At 38.1% G+C, this 27,228-nt stretch overlaps 2 protein-coding genes across 2 annotated transcripts; both read left to right on the forward strand.

The window, feature by feature from the left end:
• Positions 1–4,897: 4,897 nt before the first annotated feature.
• Positions 4,898–11,607, forward strand: LOC146479816 (uncharacterized). Its single transcript, XM_085110269.1, has 6 exons — positions 4,898–5,027; positions 5,748–5,876; positions 5,966–6,199; positions 7,117–7,236; positions 8,632–8,781; positions 10,015–11,607. The coding sequence occupies exons 1-6, from the start codon at positions 4,898–4,900 to the stop codon at positions 10,566–10,568; spliced, it is 1,317 nt and encodes a 438-aa protein (XP_084966395.1). The 3' UTR covers positions 10,569–11,607.
• A 10,478-nt stretch (positions 11,608–22,085) lies between these two features.
• LOC146479817 (uncharacterized) lies at positions 22,086–24,971 on the forward strand. The gene is made up of 5 exons (XM_085110730.1): positions 22,086–22,144; positions 22,684–22,812; positions 23,188–23,541; positions 24,101–24,237; positions 24,580–24,971. Exons 2-5 carry the CDS (start codon positions 22,699–22,701, stop codon positions 24,806–24,808), a joined length of 834 nt encoding a protein of 277 aa, XP_084966856.1. The 5' UTR covers positions 22,086–22,144; positions 22,684–22,698; the 3' UTR covers positions 24,809–24,971.
• The last annotated feature ends 2,257 nt before the right edge of the window (positions 24,972–27,228 follow it).

The raw sequence follows: 27,228 nt of genomic DNA on the forward strand, positions 1-27,228 counted from the left end.
AGACTTTTTTTCTTTTGTTATCTCTACTCTTCTTCCTTGCATTTAGGTAAAAAAAAAACAAGTCCAAATTTTTATTTAACTCTTCTTTTGACATTCTCTGGTTTTTTGAGGTCTCCTCGCTATATCTTTATGCTACTTTTGTCATAGATTATTGTGTTTTATGGAAAATAAAGAAGAAGACTAATTACGGAGTCTACAGCCCAATTAGATTGTCGCTGTTTGCTTTCTCCGTGATCGGTAACTGTTTTTAATAATAGTAAAAATAATCTTTAAAATTTTCTAATTTCCACCGCAACCATCACCTGCCAGCACACGTTAATTGTCTCCAGCGTCATTGCTGAATACAATGCACAACTAATTGACTATGTGAAACATATAGTGTACAATTGTTTTTCTATTTTTTTAATGAAATTTTTATCACCCTATGTTATGTTACTCAAATTTCAATGACATTGCTGCTTTCTTTGTGTGCAGGAAAATATATGCCTTCAGCAAACGTTTTTCCTTTCGCTGTTTTATTTGACTCTAAAAATTTATCGTCGAAATCCTACAGAGGACGTCTTAAAGAGTAAATAGAAATAAGAGCCTATATTATTTGTCGGGTCCGGCTTATTTCCCCCCTTGGGGTAAAGGAAATAAGTTATTATTTGTCGGCGTCTTTCTTCGGCCAAAAGGAAAGATCCATGATAATTATTTTAAATTCTTGGATAACAAATTTGTCTATTTGATGAGTTTTAACCCATCCGTTACTGACCAATCAGTCGCTCTTGGTCTCATATTAACCAAAACCACATACAGTGTATTATTATTTGACATCAAGCTCTCTTCATTCAAGTATAACAGTTTGTTTCCTCTCCATTCTTGATTTCTTTCCTTTGTGTTTTCTTTGGGTCCCATTTTCCGAAAGCCAATCATCAAAACCTACCATTCCCTAAAACTTTCTTGATATTTATTGATTGTGAAAGGTAAAGTCTTCTTGTAGCTTCTTTATCGATTCATGTGACATAAACTCTTACTGGGTTCGATGAGCTACAAGGGTTTGAATACTAACGGTCCCTAAACGAAGTTATTTAACCTAACTACGAATTGAAATTGAATTGAAATATAGATAGAGTGCGATTTTAGAGCTTTCGTTTGTGATGAAGTCTGGATATGAATTTAAGCACCGAAAATTTCAATTACTTATTTTATACGTTCCTTATGACAATTTCTTAACTTTTTACGTCTCTTTCTGTCTCACATGATGCCGGCTCGCCAACAAGGATAAATGTTATAATGTTTAGGCTTTTCCTGCGCGTTGGAAAGGAAACGTTTACTGCCTTATAACAGAGGGAAAACACAAATGGTTTTGTAGTGTTACCATAGAAAGTATGGTAAAGCTGGTCGAGTTTCAGAATTGAAAAGCGGAAAAATACACTAATTTCGTGTTCAACTCACCAAAACAAATTAGGCTTAGACAGATGCATTTCCACAAGTCTTTCCACTCATTTTGCTCTGTACGGCGTGCAGAAATATGTCTCCTATAAGTTGCGTAAATTTCGATTTTGTTTACTGAAAACTCGCAGGTTGCCAAAAATTTAAAAACTTATAGTAAAACTATCGAAGCAAAATCGTTTAAAGCATCGATCTAAAAATGTAGGAGACACAAGCTACCGAACAGGGAAATATTAAATGCTTTCTTTGCGAAATTATTGCTTGAAACGACGAATTTTGTCAACCAGCGCAAACAATGCAATTGTTAATTTCTTTTTAAAGGGAAGTATTCAAATAAACGGAAACCATTCACTTTAGTACTCTTGTTCTTTTTGGTCTGTTTATTTACCATTTTTATGATGAACCAGAGAAAGTTAAAATGTTTAGGTAAACCCACGAATTTTCGACTGAGCGTCAGGCCTAGGAAGGAAATGGATAACTGCAGGAGGTAAAGAAAAATTTTTTAGACCTCAGTGCGAATCTAGCCCACGACCTCAGGATTATATCGACCACTTCTCTATCAACTGAGCTACGAGACAAGAGGGCGGCACGTCGTTTGTGATAAAGGGTAATTCGTGGCAATGAGAACGCCTTTGAAGGATTAGTTTTGTTTTCCTGCGATTTTTGTTTCCCTAACCTTAACCCAACTCGCTTTAGTCATGATCAAATGTTTATTTTGCAATGAAGGCAGAAATTGTCGCGCTCTCATTGGCTAATTTTCATTGTCAATAAGCGGACAGATACGTGAATTTATAATTTGTGCGATGTCGACGCAACGAAAAAGAAAGGGTAATTTAAAACAACCAAACGTCAAGTTGTCACTTTTCAACCAATAGAAAGTCTCCCTTTTTTCCATTGACCATTAAGAAAGCGAGAGAAGTTTTTCTTTACTTTGGTCGCGTCAGATTTAATAAAATTTAAGTTTCTGGCATTTTTCTCCGCTACGCCTTGTGGATCCACAGCAACTTTGATAATGTTATGACGAAATTCATGACCAATAACACGACAGGTGCATGGAAACTGACGTCCATTTGTTAACCTTCTTTCATGCGTTGAGATGGTAGCCAAAAAGTATGAACGTTCGATCCATCGAAAGAGCGAGTTGCAAATTAAGTTTTCAGGGTGAAGGGTTTCCCTATACTGAGTGTGTTGATGCTTCCTCGATGATTTCTCAAATCTGTTGATCTTCTGTTGATCGCGGATGAAGGAATAAGCAAAGGAATCGGACAAATATAAAACATAGGAAAATGCAATTTGTTGATTTTATTTTCTAAACACTAAGTTTTCTAAATAAGTTCACATTACACGGCTGCTACATACTAAATATGTCTTATTCTTAATGCCTTTCTCTCAAATTAACTGTTTTAGATCAAGGCGGTGTCATAAATTTGCCAGCCAAGTAAAATAAGCAATCTGCATTATGTGGCATCTATTCCACAGATTTTCTCCGAATAAGCATATATAGTTAATTATCACCATTTGAAGGCTGAGTACGGTTTTGTTAAAGTTATTTACATACGAGTAACAACATACAGTTGTAGTTTACTGTATTTGGAAGCTATTTTTGTTTTTTTTTTTTATTTGGGAGCATGTTTCGAATTAAATTTTCTTGAGAGTTTATCAAACCATACCAACCAATATGTCCCTTTTCTTTCCCTCGACTTGTCAACCGCTGATTTTAATAATCATATGCACGAATGGCGTTTGCCGAAATTATTTTAAATCTCATACCAATTTGTGTAACAAATACCTTCTGCTTGCAAAACAATTGTTGTATTCTTGTTTTTCAGATAATTTCCTGTATAGTGCAGCTGACATACACAAATAAAGTTTACCCAAAACGTTATTTTTCATCAACAACCGTTTGCAACATTCATAATCTTTTGTTTGGCATCATTTTTCCCTAATTTTTTTGTCCGCCATCATCCATAACTGATTAATATTTCAAAGAATGGCCATTGTTAAATGCTCTGTTACCGTTTACTAATTTGCACCTCAAAACGTCGTCGATCGTCACACATGCGTTGTTTTCTCTTAGCTACCCATTCGGGATTAACTACCGATTCGGGATCTACATATATTGGAACAAGCTAAGTAGACGTCGTCTTGCCTTAGCCACAGATGCGTCGAATGTGTGGCTAACTCAAGACGTCTTATTGCTGTGGGAAGGCTCACTTTAATTTGGTTTATACGTATTTTGGTACATCAATTTTTCCTGTTTACTGCTGTGAGAGTTTTAACTCCTAAGAAACTGTAATCATTAATGTGCCTAAGGTACTTTTTTTTCAAGAGGGGCATTACAATATTAGATTTTATCAGTTTCTTTAAAATTTTCTCTTCGCCTTAGGCCTTTGTCACGAGCAAAATACTCAGGGATTCGGCTTTGGAAGAAAAAGTTCAAAAGCCTTTAAGCCTGGTTTTCACTAGCGACGCAAGCACAGGCGCAAGCCTAAGCACAAGCATAAGAGCAGTTATGTCAAGTGAAAGCGAATGCGACGCAAGCACAGGCGCAAGAAATGGAAAATTTTTGATCCCTGTGCTTGTAATTGAGCTTGTGTTTATGTCTGCGTCAAGGCCGTTTTCACGGTGAAATAAGCATTCTTGTGCTTGCACTTTTGCTTCCGTCTGTACTTGTGTCGCTAGTGAAAACCCTTTACTAGCCAAAACAGACTTTAGGGTCGTTCACACATACGTCTTTCACCTGGAGAATCGCTAGGGTCATCTTTCCCTTTGTGGGTTTTGTCTAGCTCGTCTATCGCCAGATAAACTATTTTTTTCTGTCGTATATTAGTTTGTACAGCGAACGTCTCCTTTGTAAGAAGTTGAAGACTTCCTCGTCCGCAAACGGAATAAGAGCAACATAAGATTACATTGCCGCAGCTACAGACAATCAGTAAAAGTTCAGCTGTCCGTAATTTTCTCAAAAAAACTGACGCACATGCAGAAGGCCAAACTGTTTCAAAAACTTTACCAAAATGGGGAACTTTAAGTCTAAGAGAAAAACGTTGTCTACATATTCATCGCGAATTTTTTGCAATTTGCTGATAATACCCGCAGCCTCAAACAAGCCTTCAGCACAGCACACCCGCGAGGTTTGCTTAAAAAAACAAATCACAGGACGATCTACCGGGCCCCCCGACTTCAGGTTGAAGCAACAGCACAGCCGTAATTGAAGATTTTGAAATGTCGCCTCTCCTGGCCGTGCTGCTGAGGGGTCTTTGGTCTAACCAGCACCACGATGTCTCAAAGAAATGACGCATGGTACACGAATTTTCATCACACGAGATAACAACAATTTCCTAGGCTGTAAATAATATGTATTCAACTTGTACTTTTCAAACCTGCGTAGGATAATATTTCATGAAAACTCACTTTACAAAGTGGACTTCGATTACGAAGTCATCTGAGGCATTAGCGTTTTGGGATGTCTCAGTTTATGCAGAACACACCATTTTCAAGGCTAACAGAGTGGACGTTCGAATCGTGGACCACAAGAATAAGAACGTGTCTGGGATGGAGCATCGGGAAAAGAAGTCCGAGTAGAAGACGGTCAAGTACGGGCCACTACGATTCGAGATCAAGAAGCAGCTGACCCTGGCTATGGCGTTGAACAATAATGTAGCATCATCATCGATGTGCTGAGGGATGGTCAAGGGATGTAGACCTGACAAGTTAAGTGAGGAAGCCTGACTTGTTATAAGCTTCGTGGTTTCTTTCAGGTTTCCTCGCCATTTATTTTCTTTCTTCAATTTTTTTTCTTCATTTTTTCTTCCCATCTGTAAATGTTGTGTATATGGCGAAATAAATATTGTATTGTATTGTATTGTATTGTAAGCTCTTTGGCAGCAGCGGCCATGACGTATTGAGAAGGATGCAGAAGGCCACCATCTCGAGTTCTCTCAACATAGAAAACTTTCAAAGCATCCATACGTTTATCAACTGCACATAATAATAGTAATAATAATAATAATAATAATAATAATAATAATAATAATAATAATAATAATAATAATAATAATAATAATCCAGGGGGCCCAAATTAGAAAGGTGTTTTTCAGAGGGGCCCTCATTCTGATTATGTATAGTTCAACCAACGTACTTTTAAGTACGTTTAATTTCAGTCATCACTACTTTATTATGACTGAAATAATAATTCTGCTGGTGATTAATAATAATAATAATAATAATAATAATAATAATAATAATAATCATTATCATTATCATCATCATAATAATAATAATTTACAGCTCGTTACTAAACAATTTCTTTTAAGCTTCCCGCGAGGAAAAGAAAGTCATTGATGAGATCAAGAAGCAAAACGAAGAGGGCAGGAAAGAGCAAGAACGCGTTAAGAATTTACTGGATAGAATAGCCGCAGAGATTGAACGGACCTATTGCACAGGTAGGAAGAGAACTGAATGCACGACGGGTAATTATTAATTTCCTTTATTTTATGTTTTTTCATTGTTCATTTCTCTATTGATCCACCAGAGATTACTGACATCTCTAGTAACCAAACAAAGAACGAGGGGGATATTTTGACACTCAACTGTACAGCGTATGGTGATCCAACACCAAACATCAAATGGACGCGAGTTTCTGATAACAGTGTTGTCACGTTTCCTTTGACCATCAGTGGTAAACAGGACGAAGGAGTCTACAAATGTACAGCTGATATTGGTGTTGGAAATGCTGCGACTAGAAGCGTCAACGTGTTTGTACAAAGTGAGTTCTAATAGTTTAAAAATGACTGATTAAAAAATGGTTTTTAATACGACAAATAAGAAAATGGCTTTATAAGACTAAAATGTTTAAATATTCAGGTTTTCAGTATTCCGCTATTTCACGCCCTCTCCACTATCCAGAATGAGACCGCTTGCTGTCTAGATTTAAAAAGATAGCTCAAGTAACCGTCTGAGTCACGATTTTATAGGAAAAGTGCTGATCGCGACGTTTTGACCTCTATACTGCTGATATTTGTCAGGTGACGGCGTCGCCTTGCTCAGCCTGGCTGTGTATCAACATGGTTGATAATGATTGATGCATTTCGATCAACAGTGTTAATAAACTTAAAATATCAGCGGCCTGGATACCTCAGAACGATCAACGAGGATCGAAATGCCTCAATAGGCACTAACAACCAAACTAACGAGAATCGAAATGCGCCATCGTCATCAGCCATGGTGCTACTTGAATTCATACATAGCCAGTTGACAGCATCGCCTGATGAAGACCAACATTGGGGGAGATCGGTCGCGATCCTTACCTATGCTACACAATCGAGAGACAAACGCGAGATTAATTTGAATTGTCAAAGTATAAATTGATTAAAAGAACTTGAGTATAATGCACAAGTGGTTAACAACTTCAATTTGTTTTATTATTGTCATTTTTTAAAGGATCAACAAAAAGATTCAGGCTCGAATGAATTTACGAAACTTACCAAACAGCATTAACCATTAAGACGTTCATTCATTTTAGATTATCGTCCAATCAACACACGTCTGTCAGCTGAATTGAGTTCCGACTATGTTGTTGTAAATGTATCCTTCCGCATCACGTGCAGTGCACGGGCCAACCCACCTGCAAAGTATCGATTCTACAAAGAGCAGGAGAGTTTATTTAACACTACCACTGGCGGTTAAACGCTGAAACGTATACGATTTCAGTTGGTGAAAGAGTAAATCAGGTCAGCTACATATGTATCCCGTTCAATGATTATGGAGATGGACCCACAGTAAGGCTCACTTTAACAGTGAAAGGTGAGTAAAATACGTCTTTATATCCATGTGAGGTTGTTCCTCGATAGTTTCTCCATAATATGCATATCCTCTGTGTGGCTTGGGCAAAAAGAAAAATACTAAAAATTCTACATCAGTTCCAATTTCCTTTGAAGGCAGTCTTCGGCAGTTTACAGACTTGAATTAGGAGGTAATGCCATGCTTAGCCTCAAAACGTGTAAAAGAGTTACGTTGATGATGTTCATCCCGTTCTTCTTTCTTAAGAAAGTTGGAATAAGTGAATGATCATCACAGTTACGAATAGACAGCCTGAAAAAAAAAATCAGGCTTAAACGGGATTTGAACACATGACCTCTTCGATACCGGTGAAGCTCTGTAGTCCAATTGAGATATCAAGCCAACTGGGAGCTGGTAGTTTTCTCTGCGATCTTTTCTACCCTTCTTATAGAAGGGAATAATTTTGGCTAATTTCCAGGCGTGTGGTACTTTGCCAGTAAAAATTATCTGCTTCGTAACGAAGGGAAGGTCGGAGGGATTTCAAATGCGCAATCTTTAACAATCTTCTCGCTAAGTTTACACGCAATTTCTTTTCTTTTTTTTTTTTTTTTTTTTTGAAAAAAACCTCGGCATACAGCACTGGGACATTTTTCCAAATGTTCCTTGCAAACGAGTCCCAACCACAAGCTTGTTGTACGCCAAGACATTATGTGTACATTCAATACGATTATTATTGTTTTTGGGTGTCTGGTAACGTGAGGTTAGTTTACACGCAAGTGAACGAAATTTGACGATAGGACGAGATTTGACGTAATATACCCGTAGAGGTGATGGGTGAAAGTGAATATGCGAAAATTCATACATTTGAACTGCAGAAGAGAGAATACAAAAGTGAATGACCATTGCAGTTACATACGCGCCTGACAAAAATTTAGGCTTGAACGGGAATCGAACTTATTCACTTATTCATTCTTTCTTCCGCATTCTCAAATGTATGAATTTTCTTATATTCACTTTCATATCATCACTACGAATTCACAAATTGACGAGCTCCGACCATCTTGATAGCTCAATTGGTAGAGCACTGCACCGGTGCAGAGGTCATGGGTTCGAATCCCGTTCAAGCCCTAATTTTTTGCAGGCTTTCTTTAATTTCAATTCGCAACTGCTTAAGTTGCCTATATAATTGCGATGATCACTCTCTTATTCATTCTTTCTTCCGAAGTTCAAACGTGTGAATTTTCATATATTCCCTTTCATTATAAACTTCAGCAAGAAAACTTTCACTGACTTTGTACAGTTCTATTGTCAGTTTCGCAAAGTTCCTGCTTTACTTTGTTCTTAATTGAATTGTTTCTGTTGTTTTTAATTTAGTTTTCTGGGAGTTGATGAACATTAACATGAATTCTATAACTTTAGAACCACGGGGCTGGCATTTCGAAGTTCCTGCAAGATCATGCAAGGACATCCGGGAGTATGGTACCTCCAAGGGAGATGGGGAGTACTGGATCAACCCTGGATGGAGTGGCGATCCATTGAAAGTTTACTGCGACATGACTACTGACGGAGGTGAGGATCAAAAACTTTCCACGTCACCCATTTTCTTGCGTACGCGTGTTAAAAGTCGATTACTTTGACTGCCCTTGTCGACACATCCGATGGCAGCTATGAACTTAAAAAAAAACTGTTTTTCCCTTTTTTTTTTCTTTGGAAGGAAACCTCGACATAATGCACAGGGACATTTTTCCAAATGTTCCTTGCACATGAGTCCCAACAACAAGCTTGTTGCACGCCAAGACATCATGTGTGCATTCAATGCGATTATTTGGTATTCCTTTTTGTTTTTGGGTGTCTGGTAACGTGAGGTTAGAACAGACTTCTTTTCTATCGGTGAGCAATTTTTTTGGAGACAAAGTAAGCTTATGACATTTTCGTTCAAAATCGCAATTTTTGGAGCAAATATTTAATGGAAATTTATGCAAACTTTCCCGTCGTTTTTTGAGAGAAATTCATTAATCACAAACCAAGTTTAATTCAATTGAACGCCCTTATTAATGAAAACGGTAAACTCGGAGAAAATATATTTCAATGTTTGGCGGATTTTCGAATCTGAAATAAAATCTAGTTTTCGGTCAGAAATAGAGTTTGCCGAACACAGTTTTCAAGTATACAGGTGTTAGTAAACGTTATTTACATACCAAGTAGTTCTAGGTGCCCCAGCACGGAGGGGTAGCAGGTGGTAACATGGTGCAAGATTAACTTAGAAAGAATGTACTTTGCTACTTTTTGTTAAACTAGGTAGCGTTACCATGGCAACGAGCGAGCTTTTTACCGCCCAAGAATAATACGTTTCCTTTATTTTAGAAAATGCACTCCCTATATTTTGTCCATTTTGTATCTCCAAGAAAACTCCTAAAATACTTTACCTTAAAAAACAGTTCATTTGCACTAAAACTAATCCAAATTTTTTTTTTGTCAAATGAGCAAATGCTTTAATTGGGTTTTACAGCAAAGGAGAAACGCATGTACTAAAATTTCGATTACTTTGCATTAATATAACAAATTGTTGTGAGTCACAGATGACTCACACATGTCAAAGTTGCTTATGTCACAGGTTCGTCATTAAATGTTGAAAACCTTCAGGCGTGGCCTTAGATAAATGTAATCGTTATCTGATGGTTTCGCCTCGCGTATTAAAAAATAAAAACACAAAATACGCAGAAACGTGTATCAATTTTACAGGCTCTTCTTTTTCCTGCTGCTTAATGGTCATACATAACAATTAATCTCCTCTGACTTCAGGGGGCTGGCTTCTTGTCTCCAGTTATGTGGTGCAAAGCTCAACAGCTCCCTCTCAGCTGCCACTTAACACTTCACTTCTTGGAATAAGCAGCAGTCAAACGTTTATCACAACAAGCGTCATGAAAGAGCTGAGAACATACCTGAACTTCACTCAAGTAAGATTTCACTGCAAGAAGAAAGCTGTGGGAAGAACATTTCATATCGCCACGGCTAATAACAGCAAAGGAGAAGCTGCGGTCCAGTACTTCAGCAATCAGAGCGCTGATATGCCTGTCTCTTGCGGTTCGTATTTCAGAATGAATGATGACGACTCGATCATATCTAGAGTTTGCGAACATTGGGGGATGGAAGGCAGTAACTTTCTCGTTGGTAAATGGGGGCATGATTTGAAATACGGTCTTGGACGTCCTGAACACCGGTTGTTCGATCACCCTGCTTTCGTTTATCCCAATAATCATTGGTTTCTTTTCTTGTGGGGTAGGGAGAGGTGGGAGTGTGATGATTTTAAAGTTAGAGTATCTTCTGGGGATTTCTGGAAAGTGTTTGTTCGCTAAGGGCTTTAGATTGGCGCCATTACTCCTTTTTTCTTTTTTTTCATTTGATAAGGTTTAGCAGTAAAATAGTAGCCTAAGCCATTTCAAAGCTTTCAGGGAAGCTTGTCTTGTAGTGGAGAGTTGCGTTTTGAACAGCTAGATCCCCTGAGTAATTTCAATCTTGACAGATTCAATTGACAGTGTTTTCTTCAATTGAAACTAAACTGCATTGTGATCTTGTTAATTAGTTATGGTTATCAAAAGGGCTTATGGTTTTAGACCCAGCAACAACAACAAAATGATCCTTATTATAACGATTAATTTGCAATAAGCACACAATTAATAGTTTAGCATGAGATCAAAATGTCGGGCAGCCAGTATACAAATAGTTGTCAGTTTGCTTCTTTGTTTCTTTTGTTTTATGTACGTTCTTATGTCTTATCAAGTTTTTGTAGTTTTAAAGACATGTTTCGGCATTTTCATCTGCCATCGTCAATTGAATGTTACGTGTTACAGAGTTGGTCCTTCAAATACTAGGGCTAATTTAAGCAATAACCAGGAATGCAAACAAAAGATATACGACACTTACAAAATATGACACAAAAGATACAAAAAAAAAAAAAAGATTGGTATAAGAGACCTAAATTAACACGCTGTATTTGATGGTTTAATTTGAGTTTTTTCCAAAGAATATGTAGAGCTTCTTAATTTGTTTTAAAGCCAGAATTAAGTTGCAGCCTGATTTAAAATAGATACAAACTATTCCGAAGTACATGCCGAGCGGCATGCCTCAGAATTGTCAAGATCCTTGTAAACGTGAGAGGCCCTGTCCGGAAAAAGGCGTTACTGGATGCGTGTGGCAAGATGTTTTGGGTTGGACTCGCCAACATAACAAATTTTACGGACTGTGCATGAAAAGTTATAAACCACACGCGGCCGGAGACGTTTTGTGACAGGATCCTTCAAGCCCAAAATATTGTTATGATTAATACGATAGTGCTTACAGAGTTGTCTAATCTTATATTGAGCAGCTTTGGAAAAGTAACCTACATAAGGTAATTTGTAAAAAGAGGGTCGTACAGGGGTATTTTCGTGATGCGTGATTAGCTGATTTTTATTTCCCGTGAAACGTGAATGTAATAAATTATTCTTCGTAATCCGGGACCTGAAAGTTTTGCGTGACCCGTGAGAAGCTTGAAAATTAAATTTTCATTTCCGTGATCCGTGATTTGCTATTTTTTCTGTTCGTGAACCGTGCAAGAGACCTCCCCCCCCCCCGTACGACCCTGGTAAAAATGTGTTGAAGGACTGGAGCCCAATACGCCAGTGTAAGGTTTCCGTATTTTGTTGATATATTGCCTGATCACCCGATCTATTATGTTGGTAGATAACATGCTTTTAGGTAGAATGTTCTTTACCTCGTTGTGAAAACCACTCACAACGCCAAAGCTTGTATGAAAATGTTGTTAATCAGAACATTAAGAAACGGCAACTTGTGGTCGACCTCCTTTTCCATAGTAAACCGAATATAAGGATGCTAAGAGTCAATATCATTGAAAAAACATAATAGCACCATGCTCTGAGTCAAACAAACAAAAAGCAAATTAAAGGTATCCTCGACATAGAATAAAACATTTAAAGATGTGTAGTCTTGTAACCACAGACTTTCATCGAGGCTGGATAGGAGAGGAGCAAGGAGAGATCCAAAAGCCACACAATCGATCTGATCATAGATTTTCGTATCTTGATCAATGTTTAATTTGTTAAATTCGTTACACATCTGCTGCATCTTAGGCCACGTTCAGACTAGCTACCCCACTGCTCGGTTCTCGGGGACGCCGGTTACTAGTCTGAATTACTAACTCCAAAGATAGTACTAGGGCACTGTTCCTGGGTACGTACACTGGTCTGAACAGTATTAAAGTTTCAGCTCCCAAGCTTTTCCCCCATGCCTTCCTACGATACAGTAAAAACAAATAATGTCGGGCGCTAAATTGACGAACGAGAAGACGTTTGCTCTTTGGGCACCAAAGAGTCTAGATAATGTCCTTTTCAGTGCCCGGGAACAGGGCCAAGGACAGGCCTTAGTCACGCTTTGCACAAAAAATCTGCTTGTTTCCTATAAACTCTGTACAAATACTTGTTAATGGTCGGTAGATTACGTACGTAAGGAAAGGTGTTAAATTGCATCAAACCATGCGTAATAATGGAAACTGTATGCTAATAATTTACAATAAACTAACAAGATGGATAGTTCATTCTTGTTGTTGTTGTTTTTTGTTTGTTCTCACGAGAAAGCAACCCTTCATGTACACAGTTTATTCTTATTTGCGAAATGAATTTAATTGCTGTTGTTAGGGGTATTTTTTAGTGTAGAGTTCTGTTAATTTTACCCGAAAATAGCTTTGGAAGAGACCTCTGCCTGATACTTAGGCGACGATATACCATGGGCAACTAAAATCAGGCAGTTTTCCGCAAGATTGACCAGAACAATTGATTTATTATTAAACATTCGATAAAAAAAAAAAATTTCGGCAGAAATTAAATGTGTTGATGGTCTTCATTATTTGTTACCTTATTCCCCATGAGATTTGAAATTACGTCTATTGTACAATCTGCTTTGTACGAGGAAGAATGTTGAGTGCGCTATAAACTATTTTAGACGGTGTTACAATGGGTTGATTAATAAAAGTCCTCACTATATGGCCAATTCTTGTATCCGATATAACACGCGCTCTGATTGGCTAAATTGAGGGCAAAGTGCTACCGTAATGCACACACGCATGCTTTAAAGCAGATATTAATGTCAGGCAAAGGTTGACTTCAGTTTTCTCTTCCATAAAAAAGCAATTTCAGTGGAATCCACGGAGTGGCTCTTCTCTTCACTGTTTCCAGGTCAAATTGGAATTTGGAATTATTGGTTTTTGTGGAGGGAGGAAAACCGGAGTACCCGGAGAAAAACCCTCGGAGCAAGGACGAGAACCAATAACAAACTCAACCTACATATGACGCAGAGACCGGAAATCGAACCCGGGCCACATTGGTGGGAGGCGAGTGCTCTCACCACTGCGCCATCCCTGCTCCCACAACGCATATAATTTTAAATGCAAAAGATGACGGGTGGATGAAATTTACAGGAACAAACGGACGACCGGTTAGCTCAATTGGTAGAGTACCGGACTCCCGTGCGGGAGGTCGCGGGTACAAACCACAGCCGCACCAACACTCAGGGTCTTTAAATAACTGAAGAGAAACTGTGCTGCCTTCGTAATGACTTCTGGAAATGGTTAGACTTTCTAGTCTTCTCGGATAAGGACGATAAACCGTAGGTCCCGTCTCACAACACTTGTTCCTAATAGTTTAATCTGTGGGACGTTAAAGAACCCTTGGCACTGTTGGAAAAGAGTAGGGCGTGGAGTTCCCGGTTTTATGGTCTATCTGGTTAGAGCCTTTATTGGTCTGGGTGGGTGGGCTGAGATCATATATGGACTGAGGCGGTAGCCAGAGGCGCCTTCGATTCTATATGCTAACGTCCGATCTCACCCTCTGGTCCCTCCGTAATTCAGCTACTAGCTGTTGTTCATTGACCCTGAAAAGCCCCAAGAGGAATGGTCAATTACAATTTCAATTGCAATTACTTTCGGAAGTACTCCACTTTTCCTTCGTTTACTGCAAGTTCGGAGCGAATGGAAAAAAAGACTCTCATTTGACATGTTAATTTTCTGGGATTTTAAACTGAAAATTTGAGCTAAAAGAAAGCGCCCTCGTGCTCTACGGTTTTTCTTGACGCATTCGAAGACGGGGTAATTTCATTCCATGATATATACTTCATGGTGGAAAGCCACCTCTGCACCGGTAGTGTATTCGTCATATACCCGCAAGGGTGCGCATATGAGACGATAGGAAGCAGGGAAATAGCAGTCAAGTTCGCTTCCTTCCTCCCAAGAAAATACTGCACTGTAATATAAAGACGCCTCTGTCTTGAGATCCGTTAGGCTTGTTTCTTAGCGAACCTTCCCTGTCATCTTTATAACAGAGAGGGCTCCAGTGACGAGAAGGAAGAGCACACGTGACAGCAATAACTTTAATACATTAAATCAATGTTATTTCGTACACAATCTATACAGGTATCAAGGCCATTTTAAACACAAAGTAAAGATAACCACAGATACGTGCAACAGGGCACACTAGGTCTAAATGTACTTATGATTTATCCGCGAAAGCGATTTTGTAATTACTCTCATGAAACAAAAAACAACGGTTATCACATCTTGTCGAACAAAACACCTACAAATGAAGTTGGGAACAAATCTGTGGGCCAAAAATAACACCAACACCAAGAAAGGAGGACAAAAATAGTGTTGTATTTATAGTTAGTATTGTAAATAATGTTACTATATTGTAAATAGTGTTACGCATTGTTAGAAATTTAGTTTTGTAAGTAATGTTAGTATTGTAAGCAGTGTTAGTGTTGTAAGTAAGTAATGTGTGGTACTTAAATGAAAGAAAAAAACATTAAAAAAAAAGTAACCGACAAGTTGAAGTGTTCGAATTAATCTATCGAAAACTGATCATGACGCTTTTGCGATATAGAGGCGGCTTCTGCTAATAAACGGAAAAGTTTACAGAAATTCGAGTGAGAGTGTAAAGGTGGAGCACAGAGAATCCCTGGAATTTTGGGTGGTTTGTGGGGAATAGGGCAGAAAAAATGGTGTCCCACAACTATTTGAGTAGGAGTCAGCCGAAGAAACCCTACCATTTGGGGTGAAAGTGATCTGGCAGGGCACTAGAAATCCTCAGAAATTTTAAGTTGGGGCTGCGGAGGGAGACAGGGAGCACCAGGGAATTTTGGTTAGGTTGTCATCGTCGAAACAGATAGCCACTCCAAATTGGGGTTGGGGTGTGCAGTCCACAGCTCAAGTCCCTTAGGCCTACTAAATCTCAGAAATTACGATTTTTCGAACTCTATATCTTACACCAAGACCGACTTTTTCGTGGCACGATGAGCGCTTTTAAGCGCATGGTAGCTAACCTGGATTTAAAAATTCAAGTCCACTTAAAGGTTTTGTTCAAAGTTAATCCAGGATTGAAATCGGACTTTGGCCACGGACTCTGACCACTTTAAGGCTAAAATGAAAATGGTAAAACTATTCTAATTCCTTTTTAGACAAGAATGCTCGAGTCGGCAATATTTTGGACAAAACCGGTTCGAACCACACACTCCTTGAGGAGGCACACTGACCTATACGCTATGCAAACCAAAAATGAAGCTTAAAATATTTCAAAGAACACTAGCCAAAATCCATCTCCTACTCCTAAAGAAAATGGTACAAAATTTATGACCTAGAACTCAATTCATTCCTGTTAGCGAGTGATCAGGATTCACAAAGGAATGTTGGATTGTATTGGAATGCATACTGGGGAATTTTTAACTTGTTCATTAAATTGCTTTATGCGGTGCTGTCTACGTTATAACAGACAAATTTGCGCAGGTTTGACTTTAAGCTTTAAATAAACTGGCTGCACGGGGGGAAAAAAAGACAAAGAATCGTCCTACGTCAGGCTAATTGAAGCACTCGTTCCATCTTTCACTTTACCTGAGTATCAGGCCTTCCTAAGGGGAGGGAGGAAGGGATATAAAGACAGGCTCCACATGGGGAGAGGGAAGGGTGAACTCCTTGTGCACGACCCTAACGATCACGCCATATCATGAATGAATGAATGAATGAATGAATGAATGAATGAATGAATGAATGAATGAATGAATGAATGAATGAATGAATGAATGAATGAATGAATGAATGAATGTATGAATGAATGAATAACTTTTTTACAGTGTTTTTGACACTGTTTGCAACTTAAATATTCGAAAAAGAAAATTACAGTAGTCAAAATAATAATCCGCTATTCCAAACAATTAATGTACAGAAGTTGAAAATACAATTTCTATAAATTAAGATGAAATAAATATAATTGAGTATTTATGGTCTTTCACTTTCACTCGTATAATTGAGATGGTAATAAAATTGATAACAGTATCAAGCAGGCTTATGTAACGATTAGCACAAACGTCATCGATTAGAACAGTAAGATCTATATTTCTAAAGTTGTCGAACTTCAATCTCTTTTTATCAGTTGCGCTTAATCTGAACCAAAGGTACGGACCGAGATATCTGATGAAGTGTTACCAAAAGGAACTGAACAGCTCTGCTCTTAGATCGCAACAGCGAGTGGTTAATAAGTCGCTTTCAAATCGCAGTGAAAACGCCGATAAGTTCCCACTAAACATCGGCGCCATTAACAATCGCTGCTGAACTCGTTTGCTATAATCGTCCTTGTAAACGGAGTTACGCCAGATCATGAGGTAAGGTACGAGACACGAATTTACCCCCGATTATCAAAATGAATAATTGATTGCCAAAAGACCTTGGAAATTATTCAAAACAAATGGCTGTGTTTTTACTATTTTGAGATCCCAGACTCATTTTTGGCGGACGTCTCTGGAAACTATTGAGAAGGTTTAAGTACGTCTCTTGAAGCCCACTTCTAATGAAAATTATGGAAGCCAAGTCTTCCAAAGCGAGGTATGTCCTTTGGCGTTTTCTGGCATTACCAAGTCAAAAAGGACATGAGGAGAGTGGAAGGAGGAATCATACTCGTGACACGGAACCAGAAGAACTGAAGAATGACAGAAATAAAAACCATTTTGTTTTCAACACATCCTTAGTATCAAGAATTCAATTTGACGAGGGTATGGAGGCTGAGCCGAGTTTATGGAACGTTTCCACAGGTTAGAATCTTATCTAAATATTTAGTTACTAATGACGTGGCTCAGAATATCGTATAAAAACAAAACAGAAGCGCCGCTCGAGTTCAAGTTTATACCATCACTGCAATTAGCAATAATGATTATTATACTCAGTTTAATAATTTCTTGAACTTCGTAATCCCGGAAGTATAGCACTTGGTCTTCTCTTGTTTATGTGGTCCGACGTACAGTCTAGTAGGAGATTCGCAACTATTGTTCAGTCTACTAAGTAAACTGATTATATCAGGTGTATCGATTCACTTTAGTTTCATATCATTTGCCGGAGCCTTTATTGCCAATCGATTCTCTCAGTCATCTCATTTGAGTTACATTTACTTAGGATGATTAGATATTTCAAGTGATCTGCTGAGATATTAACGGATTTGGAGAAGCAGGGACTCGTCTACAAATCATCGGTTTAAATTTATTTAATAAAAGCTCACCCTTTCTGCCAAAGAAACATAACCATTGATAAATATTTACTCAGTAGGTATGATTAGCAGAAAATTAGTATACGGGACATACTTATGAGGGCAATCACAAAGGCAATACAAATACGTTAGGGACAGAAAAGGAAAAATACAACTGTCAAACCCTTGAACTCGAATTTCAAATAAAACTCCAACAATATTTACAGCGCCTGTTTTGTGTTTGGAACAATTGAGTTTTTCTACAAACGAAGTCCAATAAATATTCCACTGGCGCAGGGAAAGCACCCTTGCTCGTGTTTGAATATTGATAGGGCAAGTCACGCAGGCCGTAGCACTCTCTTTTAAAAATCGATATATAATCGCCTTAAAATCGAAAAAGAAAAGTTAACCATATGTAGTTTACAAGAGCGATTTAAATCGCCAATGTTAGTGGCAATTTTTGCAGCAATTTTAGGCCTGATTTCCGATCGTCTCATTTGAACCGCTAGTGGTGCGATTTTGTTGGTTGAGAGATCGCATGCGATGTCATCATGAATCAGGAAGATGCTTTGATGTGTTTATATTCGCATCGCAGTCAGTTCTGCTCTACCAAAACGCAACAAAATCGCAATCGAGTCTCCATATACCACTTAAAAATCGCCCATAAATTTTCAGAAAAGAAAAATAAAATCGGCGCCATTAACAACCGTCATTAAAATCGTTGCTAAGATCGTTTGGAGTTAGGCAACATACGTCATCATGACACAAGATATTATGAGACACGAATTTACAACCCGATATCGAAATGAATAATTGATCACCAAAAAATCCTCAGCGATTATTCAAGCAAAAAGCTATGTTTTAGCTATTTTTAAGAGCCCAAACGTTTCTTTATTTTTCTTTTTCTTTTCTTTTTTTTTTGCGCCGGACTTCCACTGAAATTTGTAGACGTTTTTGAAAGTGCGTCAACTTATGCATGCTCCTAGTGAAAATTAAGGAAGTTATACATTGCTTCCAAAGCGAGGAAGGCCTTCTTCATTTTCTGGTATTATGAAGTCAACAGCTCTTGATTTGGGCAACAGGGAACTATAAAGGACATGATGAGAGTGGAAGAAGGAACTATACAGAGCAGTAAGTCATGTAAGTCTTGCTCGTGACATGAGAGCTGAAGAAGACTAGAAGGGAGATAAATCATCACTAGTCGGCAAGCATGTGATTTGAACACATCCTTGGTGTCAAGAATTCACTATGACAACGATATGGAGGCTGAGTCGAGTTTATGGAAAGCTTTTTTCAGGTTTGTATCTTATCTGAATATATATTTACTAATGATGTGACTCGCATAAAAACAAAACAAGTGCGGCTCGAGCTAATTAAGTCTATCCCACTACTGTAAAGCCTATACAGATCATTACATTCATACAGTACAGATGTATTAATAACTTAGTGAATTGCATACAATCTCGGAAATATAGCTTTTGTTCCAGTATCATTTTTCTGGGCCAATATAATTTGTCCGGATCAAGTAACGTCTTACTAAAAAGGAACAGAAATTGGTAACTACTATTAAGCCTGCTGAGTAAAAATTATATCGACTGTATCGATTCGCTGCAATGTCCGGTGTCAATTGAGCCTTTATTGCCGATCGATTTTCTTATTCACTACAGTTACAATTGCTTCATCTGAAAAGAAGTTTCAAGTGATTTTATGAGTTATTAACGGATTTGGGGAAGTAGGTTCACGTATTCAAAATCATCGGTTGAATTTATTCAAGAAAAGCGCTTTCTGCCAAAGAAATATAAACAATGAGAAATATTTACTCAGTAAAAATTCAGTAGGCATTGGTAACAAAAAAATTACTATACAGGACAGATTTTTATGACGGCAATAATAAAAGCAAACAAATATACTACGAGCTGAACGGCAACTTGAATAGAAAAGATACGAGATTCTTGAACTAAGATCAATAAAAATCCATAATGTAGAGCCATTTTCAATACAGCGCCTGACTTGTGTTTGGGACAATTGAGTCTTTAAACAAACAAGTCATATTAATGTATGTTTTGTACGTTAATTTTTCTTCTCAGCGAAATTTTATATCAAAACGATGTTGGAAGAATCCCAAACAGTGTGTAAAGAAATTAGCTTCTATAAAAATAGGTTTCAGTGTGTCAGGCCGGGACCGCAATGAAGAATGCCTTCAAAATGCCTAAGTATTTATCATTTACTGAAAGACGACTAAATGCAAAGGAAGTATTGAAATTATCGCTTCAAAAACGATCTAAATTTATACTGTCGTTGACACCAAGTCCAAAAGAGTTATGAAAGGGCAAGATGCATTCAACGACGATTCATTTTAGTGAATAACTGTTCGTAAGGTCCAAATCATCTTAGACATTTGGATAGAATTGCGGCCGGGAAAAACCAGTGTTTGCTTTGCTGTTTGGTAACCTAAAACTTTAGTATAAACAGGGTAAAATCAATTCCTTTTGTTTTCGAGGGGACGAGAAACGACGTGAAGAGAGCGAAATGAGGCCAACTAAGATTTTCGGAAGGGCACAGGAACTCGAAAATTCGCAGCATAGCAATCGGCTCCCAAAAATATTCTGCATGCGACTTTAAAATGAAGCTAAAGAACCCGTGCTCGAACTGATTAAACTGTGTTGGCGTACATACGGCTGTCCCTCTTGACGGACCGACAACTATCTTGGAATATAGGAAACGATTTTTACCGTATTTTCTTCAATATTCTCGCTAGGTGAACCCGATTCAAATGTCCATCCCGTGGTTGTTACCGCTTACGCACAACTTTGGCTTTAGATCGACAAAAAAATATATGAAAATTTGAGAAAACTGACATTAATTTTTATCGTACCTTGCGGGTGTTTCGTGTTATTTGGTCCTTTGTGGGATAGAGATTTTGCTAATACTAATGTCTTCAGAGGGCAAACAATTTTTTCTGCAGAATCCACCATAAATTAATGGAAGAGATATAGCAAAAATCCATTCCCTGATAAGTAATTTTTTATGATATTCCGCAGTCATGTGCACGGTCAAAGCGACATAAAATTCAATAGTCCTTGAGGAAATCGAACCAGCTCTCTTTACCATTTTTGTGCTTGTGTTTTTCAATGAATTCTTCAGTTGTGTTTTCAAACGAAAGAGAGAACGTTTAAGCATTAAAAGAGCTTTGGTTAAGTCAATGTATCGAAATCACATTTTTAAATCAGTGTGCGGAGCGAGAGTGGAAAATTTGGTGGTGCAGTAAATTTTAAGGGGAAAATTTAAAGTAATAGTTGTTTTCGCGCAAGTCAATCTATATTGGAATATAGGAAACAACCTTTACAGTATTTTCTTAATATTCTCGCTAGGTGTCCCAAATTCAAATGACTATCCCGTGGCCGTTATCTCTTGCGCATAACTTTGGCTTTAGACCGACATAATAAGAACTGAAGGAAGAAAAATGACCTTATAATTAAATTTTTATCTTACCATGCGGGTTTTCGTATTATTTCAGTTGGTCCTTTGCGGGAAGGATATTTTGTATATACTGATCTTTTCAGAAGGCAAATAATTTTTCTGCGGAATGATCCATAAATTATTGGAAGAAATATGGCAAAAAACCGGTCTCTCTTCTAAGTAGTTTTTTATCCCAGATGATTTAGGGTCCTCGAGGAAATCCATGAAACGAATTCATTTTAGCACTATTGTGCTTGTGCTTTTAATCAATTCTTCAGTTGTGTTTTTTAGACGAAAGATGGACAGTTTAAGCTTTGGAAGGACTTTGGTTAAGTTAATAAACCCAACTCACATTTTTAAATCAGTGTGCGGAGAGTGGAAAACTGATTCTGTGGTGCAGTTCATTTTGCGGAGAATGTAAAGTAATCGCTTTCTGCGCAAGTTCATAACATCAGCTTTTTGTTCTTTTTGAAAACAATAACAAAGATATTTATATAGCAAACGTTAGAACATTGTTTCATGCCATGCAGTAGCAGGGTGAAATATATTAACCGCTTTAAGACATCGCATCCCCATAGTGCCTGTGTGGGTAGTTCTATCTATATAATTATAAAAATAACCATGGGCCACTGAATCGGGATTATTGCTCTTAAAATTGTACTAAAATTGCTGATTAAACAATTGTTACGAGAAACAGAAACCGAAAATTTTCATTCTTTTTGAATATTCAAATCTTTACCCCGCAGCCAACCTTGCCCTTGACTCATGGTAAACAACAAACTCGACAAAACACGAATAAGAGTCAACACGAAGAATGAAAAATTCTAACACTAACGAAAGTTGCTTATCGTTCCTTCACAGTGACTTGTTCAAGAAGTAATTGGAACAGAGAGGCGACCTTCTTCCCCAATTTCAGGTTTGTCCTTTCACTTGGCTTGTTTTCCCTTAACCGGTCGTTTTCGTTAGAAACTGATTACAGATTTAGCTGAGAGAAATGTAAAATTCTTATAGTAATTAAGCCTTAATCCTTGACAGTGATTTTCTTTAGACTCTGGTCATCTTCTACGCAAACAAGATCGATAAAAATTGATGAAACTTTTAAAACTGAAATAAATCGTTCAAAAGCGTGCTGTTAAAACAGATATTTCAATTATTTTCAGTCGGCTTCTCGTTTGTAATAACGAGGTTAAAAGAAACATAAAAGGGAAATGCCTCTTTTAAGTGTGTAAATAAAAAACTTTTATCGGATATGTAAAAGTACTGATAAAATTAGAATTAACGGTAATGGAAGACTTTTAATCTTTACATGGAAAACATTCAGTTTCTGACAGGGAAAAATTAAAGCAAAAATTGTTCAATGTAATACACTGTTTGGGGTACAAGGGTGATCCTAAAGATTTGCCGACTTGCTCTTCACGGTCTCCATCGATAGGATCTTTGTTTGCTTTGTCCGTTGCAGATCAGCGAGACCAAAATGGCGAGTATTCCGTGTAAAGTGTCTCCAGCCTTGTTGTCTTTACTTGTGATATCAGTCCTGGTTTATTTTGCCGCAGCGGACAACAAAACTAATCAACCATCTAACAACATGGTAAGGAAGTAATTTGCTACATCGGTAAAACTGGAGAAAAATTTCCGTGGAAGGAAAATTAAACTGTGGCACTGAGTTCTTTACACATTACTTAGCTGATTGATAGTATTACCCAAGAATAAACCAACGTAAGAGTATGTGAGGGATATACAATAGTCATTGGTGGAAGGAGGAAGGAGGGCGCTGCCTTTAAGGGTGTAGGGTTGTAGGTTGGTCACTATGATTGTTTTCAAATGGGTGAGACGTTTTGCGAATTATGTTCTTTAAAAAGATTTTACCTATGAGAAGATTTGCATTTTTTTCTACACCTATTCAAAGTACTAAAAATGAATAAACATATTAACATCAACATGCTAATTTCTTGTTCCAAACTAGCAACCTCCTCCCTTCTGGTATGGTGGCATTCCCGGCCTGCATGGAAAGCCTGGTTCTCCTGGGTTACCAGGCCGTGACGGACGAGATGGCCGCGAGGGAGCTAAAGGGGATCAGGGAAGGCCAGGGAGGACTGGACCCCAGGGACCTCCTGGTGTCAAGGGCCCGGCTGGTGTAAATGGGAAAGACGGTACTAAGGGAAGGCCTGGTGTCCAGGGTCCTCCCGGGCAAAAAGGGCAGCGTGGAGAGACTGGAGCGAATGGACTCCCTGGGACGCCAGGGGTGATGGCTTTTAGGAACTGGAAGGAGTGCGCCTGGAAAAACGTCAATGATCACAAAGATAAAGGTCTGATCAAGGTGAGGACTGACATAAGATAATATCTTTTTCATTAGGAGTCCAGTTTGTTTCATAAGAGCCTCTTTAAAAGAACGTTTTGTACTTCAGTTTATGCCAAAATTTTAAGAACATAATAAGGACAAGCCAAAGGCTGAGATCTAGTCAATGTAGGTTCCCAATAATACAATCCCGTTATCAATAAATATGAAAGATTTTGATACATCATTCAGTTATGTTCTGACATTTTGAGGTTTACTGAATAACGTTTTTAAAATAGAAATTAGAGTTATCGTGTTCAATTTGAGCCAATGGAAGTAAATTAAGTATGAACTAGCGAAGAGTTCGAGTAAGCACAGTTCTACTGTATTTTAACGCTATCCGATGAAAAGTTTACTGAAAGTAACATTATTCTTGGAATTGTTTTTAAGAAATAGAAAAAGAAGAATCATCATTGTTCAGTTTTTCGGTTTCTGTATCTTGGTCATTATGTTTTCCTCTCATTATACACGTTCTGCCTTTGCTTCTTTGTTGTGTTTTCTTACTTTTTTTTTTTCTCATATTCATTTATTTATTATACAGGATTGCGTGTTCACCAAGAACTTCTCACAGACATCCCTCCATGTCGCCTGGACTGGCGATCTTAGGGTCACAAGCTGCACAGATTGTTGCAGACGCTGGTACTTCACTTTCAACGGTGCTGAATGTTCAAGTAATATGTCAAAAACGAGGGCGAGTGCTTTATCACGGGTTCCAAATACTGAGAAACAGATGAAAGCACGAGGCCGCAGGCCGAGTGCTTTCATCTGTTTCGAGGTATTTGGAACCCGTGATAAAGCACGAAGCCCGAGTTTTTGACATGTCTTCTCAAATGAAACAATAAGAAATTAATCTCATTAAAATGCAAATGTTTGATCTCAGATGAAAAACATGTTTCATCTCAGATGAAAACCTGGTGGTGTTTCATCTGGTGTTTCATTGGGGTATCAAGATTCATCCACCTGACCGAAATGGAGGTCATTTATTGGCTTTTGACTGCATGAATTATTAATGAGTTTGAGAACTCCTCTTCCCATTGACGGCATCGTGTACTTGGGTAGTGTTAAAGGGATAAATACTCACCGCGTCCGCCATATTGCAGGACACTGCAACAACATCCACAAAGGAAAGGTGCGCGTGGGATTCTGGGTCGGCAACTGTGAAGCGTATGGTGGAAATGCTGACGCCTTTACGGGTTATCGGTCTGTGTCCCGGATCTTTGTGGAAGAAGTTCCCAAAGCTCAGGCTTAGGTCTTGAGACAAAACTTCCAGTCCTGCAAATGCGCTTAAAAGGAACAGTGATAATAAACTTGCTTAACTATAAGAACCTGGGAAATTAAGTGGGATATCAAAGTGATGTGTTTTGTAACTGTAATGCGATTATTATGCTCTCGTTGAATAAAAGGCAGGATTGTTCCCCAAAGAATTTTGCGTTAGCGTTATTTTCCTTTCCTCTTTCTGTCCTTTTTCCTTTTCCCCTGTTTTTTTGTCGCTTTATCGCAGATTTTTAGAATAAACCGTCTATTGTTTAAAAACTGGTTTTAAGGTCCTGCAAAGAACACAAGGTAGTGGAAAATATATAGTCAAGCAAAAACGTCAAATCGTGTTCAAAAGGAAATGGAGAGCAATCAAATCAGACCAGGAGAGAAAGAGAGAAAATAATTAAAGTACATCAATTTTTAAACTAGCCCCACACTACAGTCATAACTGAAGGAATGCTATTTTACAACTGATGAAATTAAATTTTACATTGCGCCCAGGGAATTTTACCACAACATGCATGTACTAGGCTACTTCCAAAGACTAAACCCCTGATACAGAAAAGAGACCCAAGGGATTCATCAGTTCCTACTAACTTATAAAACAAACTGCGTATTTATTATCAACTTGACTTGCCGTCTGTGTAAATGTGTGTTGTTTAACAAACTTTTAGGGCCATCAAACAATTCAAGTCGTTACATGTAACTCGTTTAAGAGTTTTGTGATTTTTCCAATTTGTTTAGAACTTTGACATCAGAAGGACTGAGTTTCTTTCAATTCTATACAACTATAATTAAATCATTAATTATATTAATTTGCTGACGTTTTCAATTGAGTGTCATAAACCAAAGCAAAAGTAATTATCCTGACCAATCACAACAGAAGTAAACAATTCACAACGAAATGAACCAATAAGAATTCAAGAATTCGAAACAAATTCAAGTAACCGGTCGGCAAGCGCGGGAAAATGCGTGCGAGCAAGACATGAATGTTTTTGGTTTTGCTTCTCATTGGTTGAGAAAGTGAAGAGAGTTTTGTTAACCAATCACAGAGTGTAATAAAGCAAGCTCAAGTAAACGGGAACTTATTTTCTTACCAGTCTACACTACATAATGAGCCAAAATTTGCATGATTTCGCCACATTTTTCCCAGATTTTGTGATGATAAATTAGTAACGGCCGGTCCAGATGAAATGTTTGCCAAAGCATGACTATTAAGCACGCGAATTATAAAGTTATTAAGGGAGTCCTTTCCTGAATACGCCGTGCAGGGTATAGCCAACAAGAGAACCCTCCAAAATCTTAGTTAGGGGGTGTACCATCCAAGTGATACCTTCGGATGTAGAAAAGGCAACTCCTCGGAACTCTAGGAGGGGTGTGCAGGTAGGGTAGAGGCAACCCCTCGACCGTTTGGGTAGGTGCGTCCGGGTTAAGAACAGGGAACCGCTCGGAAGTTTAGGTCGAGGTTTGCGGGTGGGGTACAGTCAATCCCTCGGATTTTTGTATAGCAGTGTCCTTGTGGATAATAAGCCTACCTTTGGGTGGGATTTTGTAGCCCAGAGCTCAAGAATCCAACTCTATTATAAATCAAAATGTTATTTTCCATACTTGATCTAGCTAAAGTCTTCACCCTTTCTTTCTCAGACCAGTTGGTACCATTTCCGTATTTCACACCAAAATGGTCCAACCTTTACCACAGTTCGGAAAAACGCTTCTGGGCATTGGCTTTGGGAAGCACATACCCGTATGCTATTACTATTTCAAACTGCAAAAGTCAAATACCATCCTCGGAGATCCAGTGGCCGATAGAAAAGACAATGAGTAGAATGGCTGAGCGGAATCATGACAGTTAAACGGTTTATTAAGCATAATTAAAACGATAGACTGATCCCATACCCAAAATGGTCATCAGCCTTGCATGCCGCGATAGCGTGCATATGTTTCATTTTGTGGTTGTTGGTGAGGAAGTTTCCTCCCTGATGAGTTTAGATTCCTATGGAATTAATTTGAAAAGCAAATTACTTCGCACTTGATACACGTACAAGATTTACTTATGTCGTAATCTATTTTTAGAAGAATCCATAGCCTCCTTCAGGGATGCAGAGATGCTCTTGGAGGAATGCATGACGAGCCCAAAGAACGTCTAGGAGGAGGCTAGCCTCAATGTACTCATAACTTTATCATTTGTGCTGAACCCTGTTTTGTTTATGCTAAACGAATTTCAGGCTTTAAAAAGTGCTATTTTGGAAGTTTTACTGTGTTTGAAACATGCTTGCCAGGAGACATGTGAAAAACAACATTCTCTAAAAAAATTGTCCAACCAAATAAATAATGAAATGGTCGCCCTTTAGTTAAGTTCTAAAACTCATTAATTTGTCGTTTGGTCATTAATGAATGATTGCCAAAGACAAC

Source organism: Pavona decussata, unplaced genomic scaffold (assembly GCF_977016875.1).
Source record: "Pavona decussata unplaced genomic scaffold, jaPavDecu1.1 SCAFFOLD_58, whole genome shotgun sequence".
Taxonomy (NCBI): domain Eukaryota; kingdom Metazoa; phylum Cnidaria; class Anthozoa; order Scleractinia; family Agariciidae; genus Pavona; species Pavona decussata.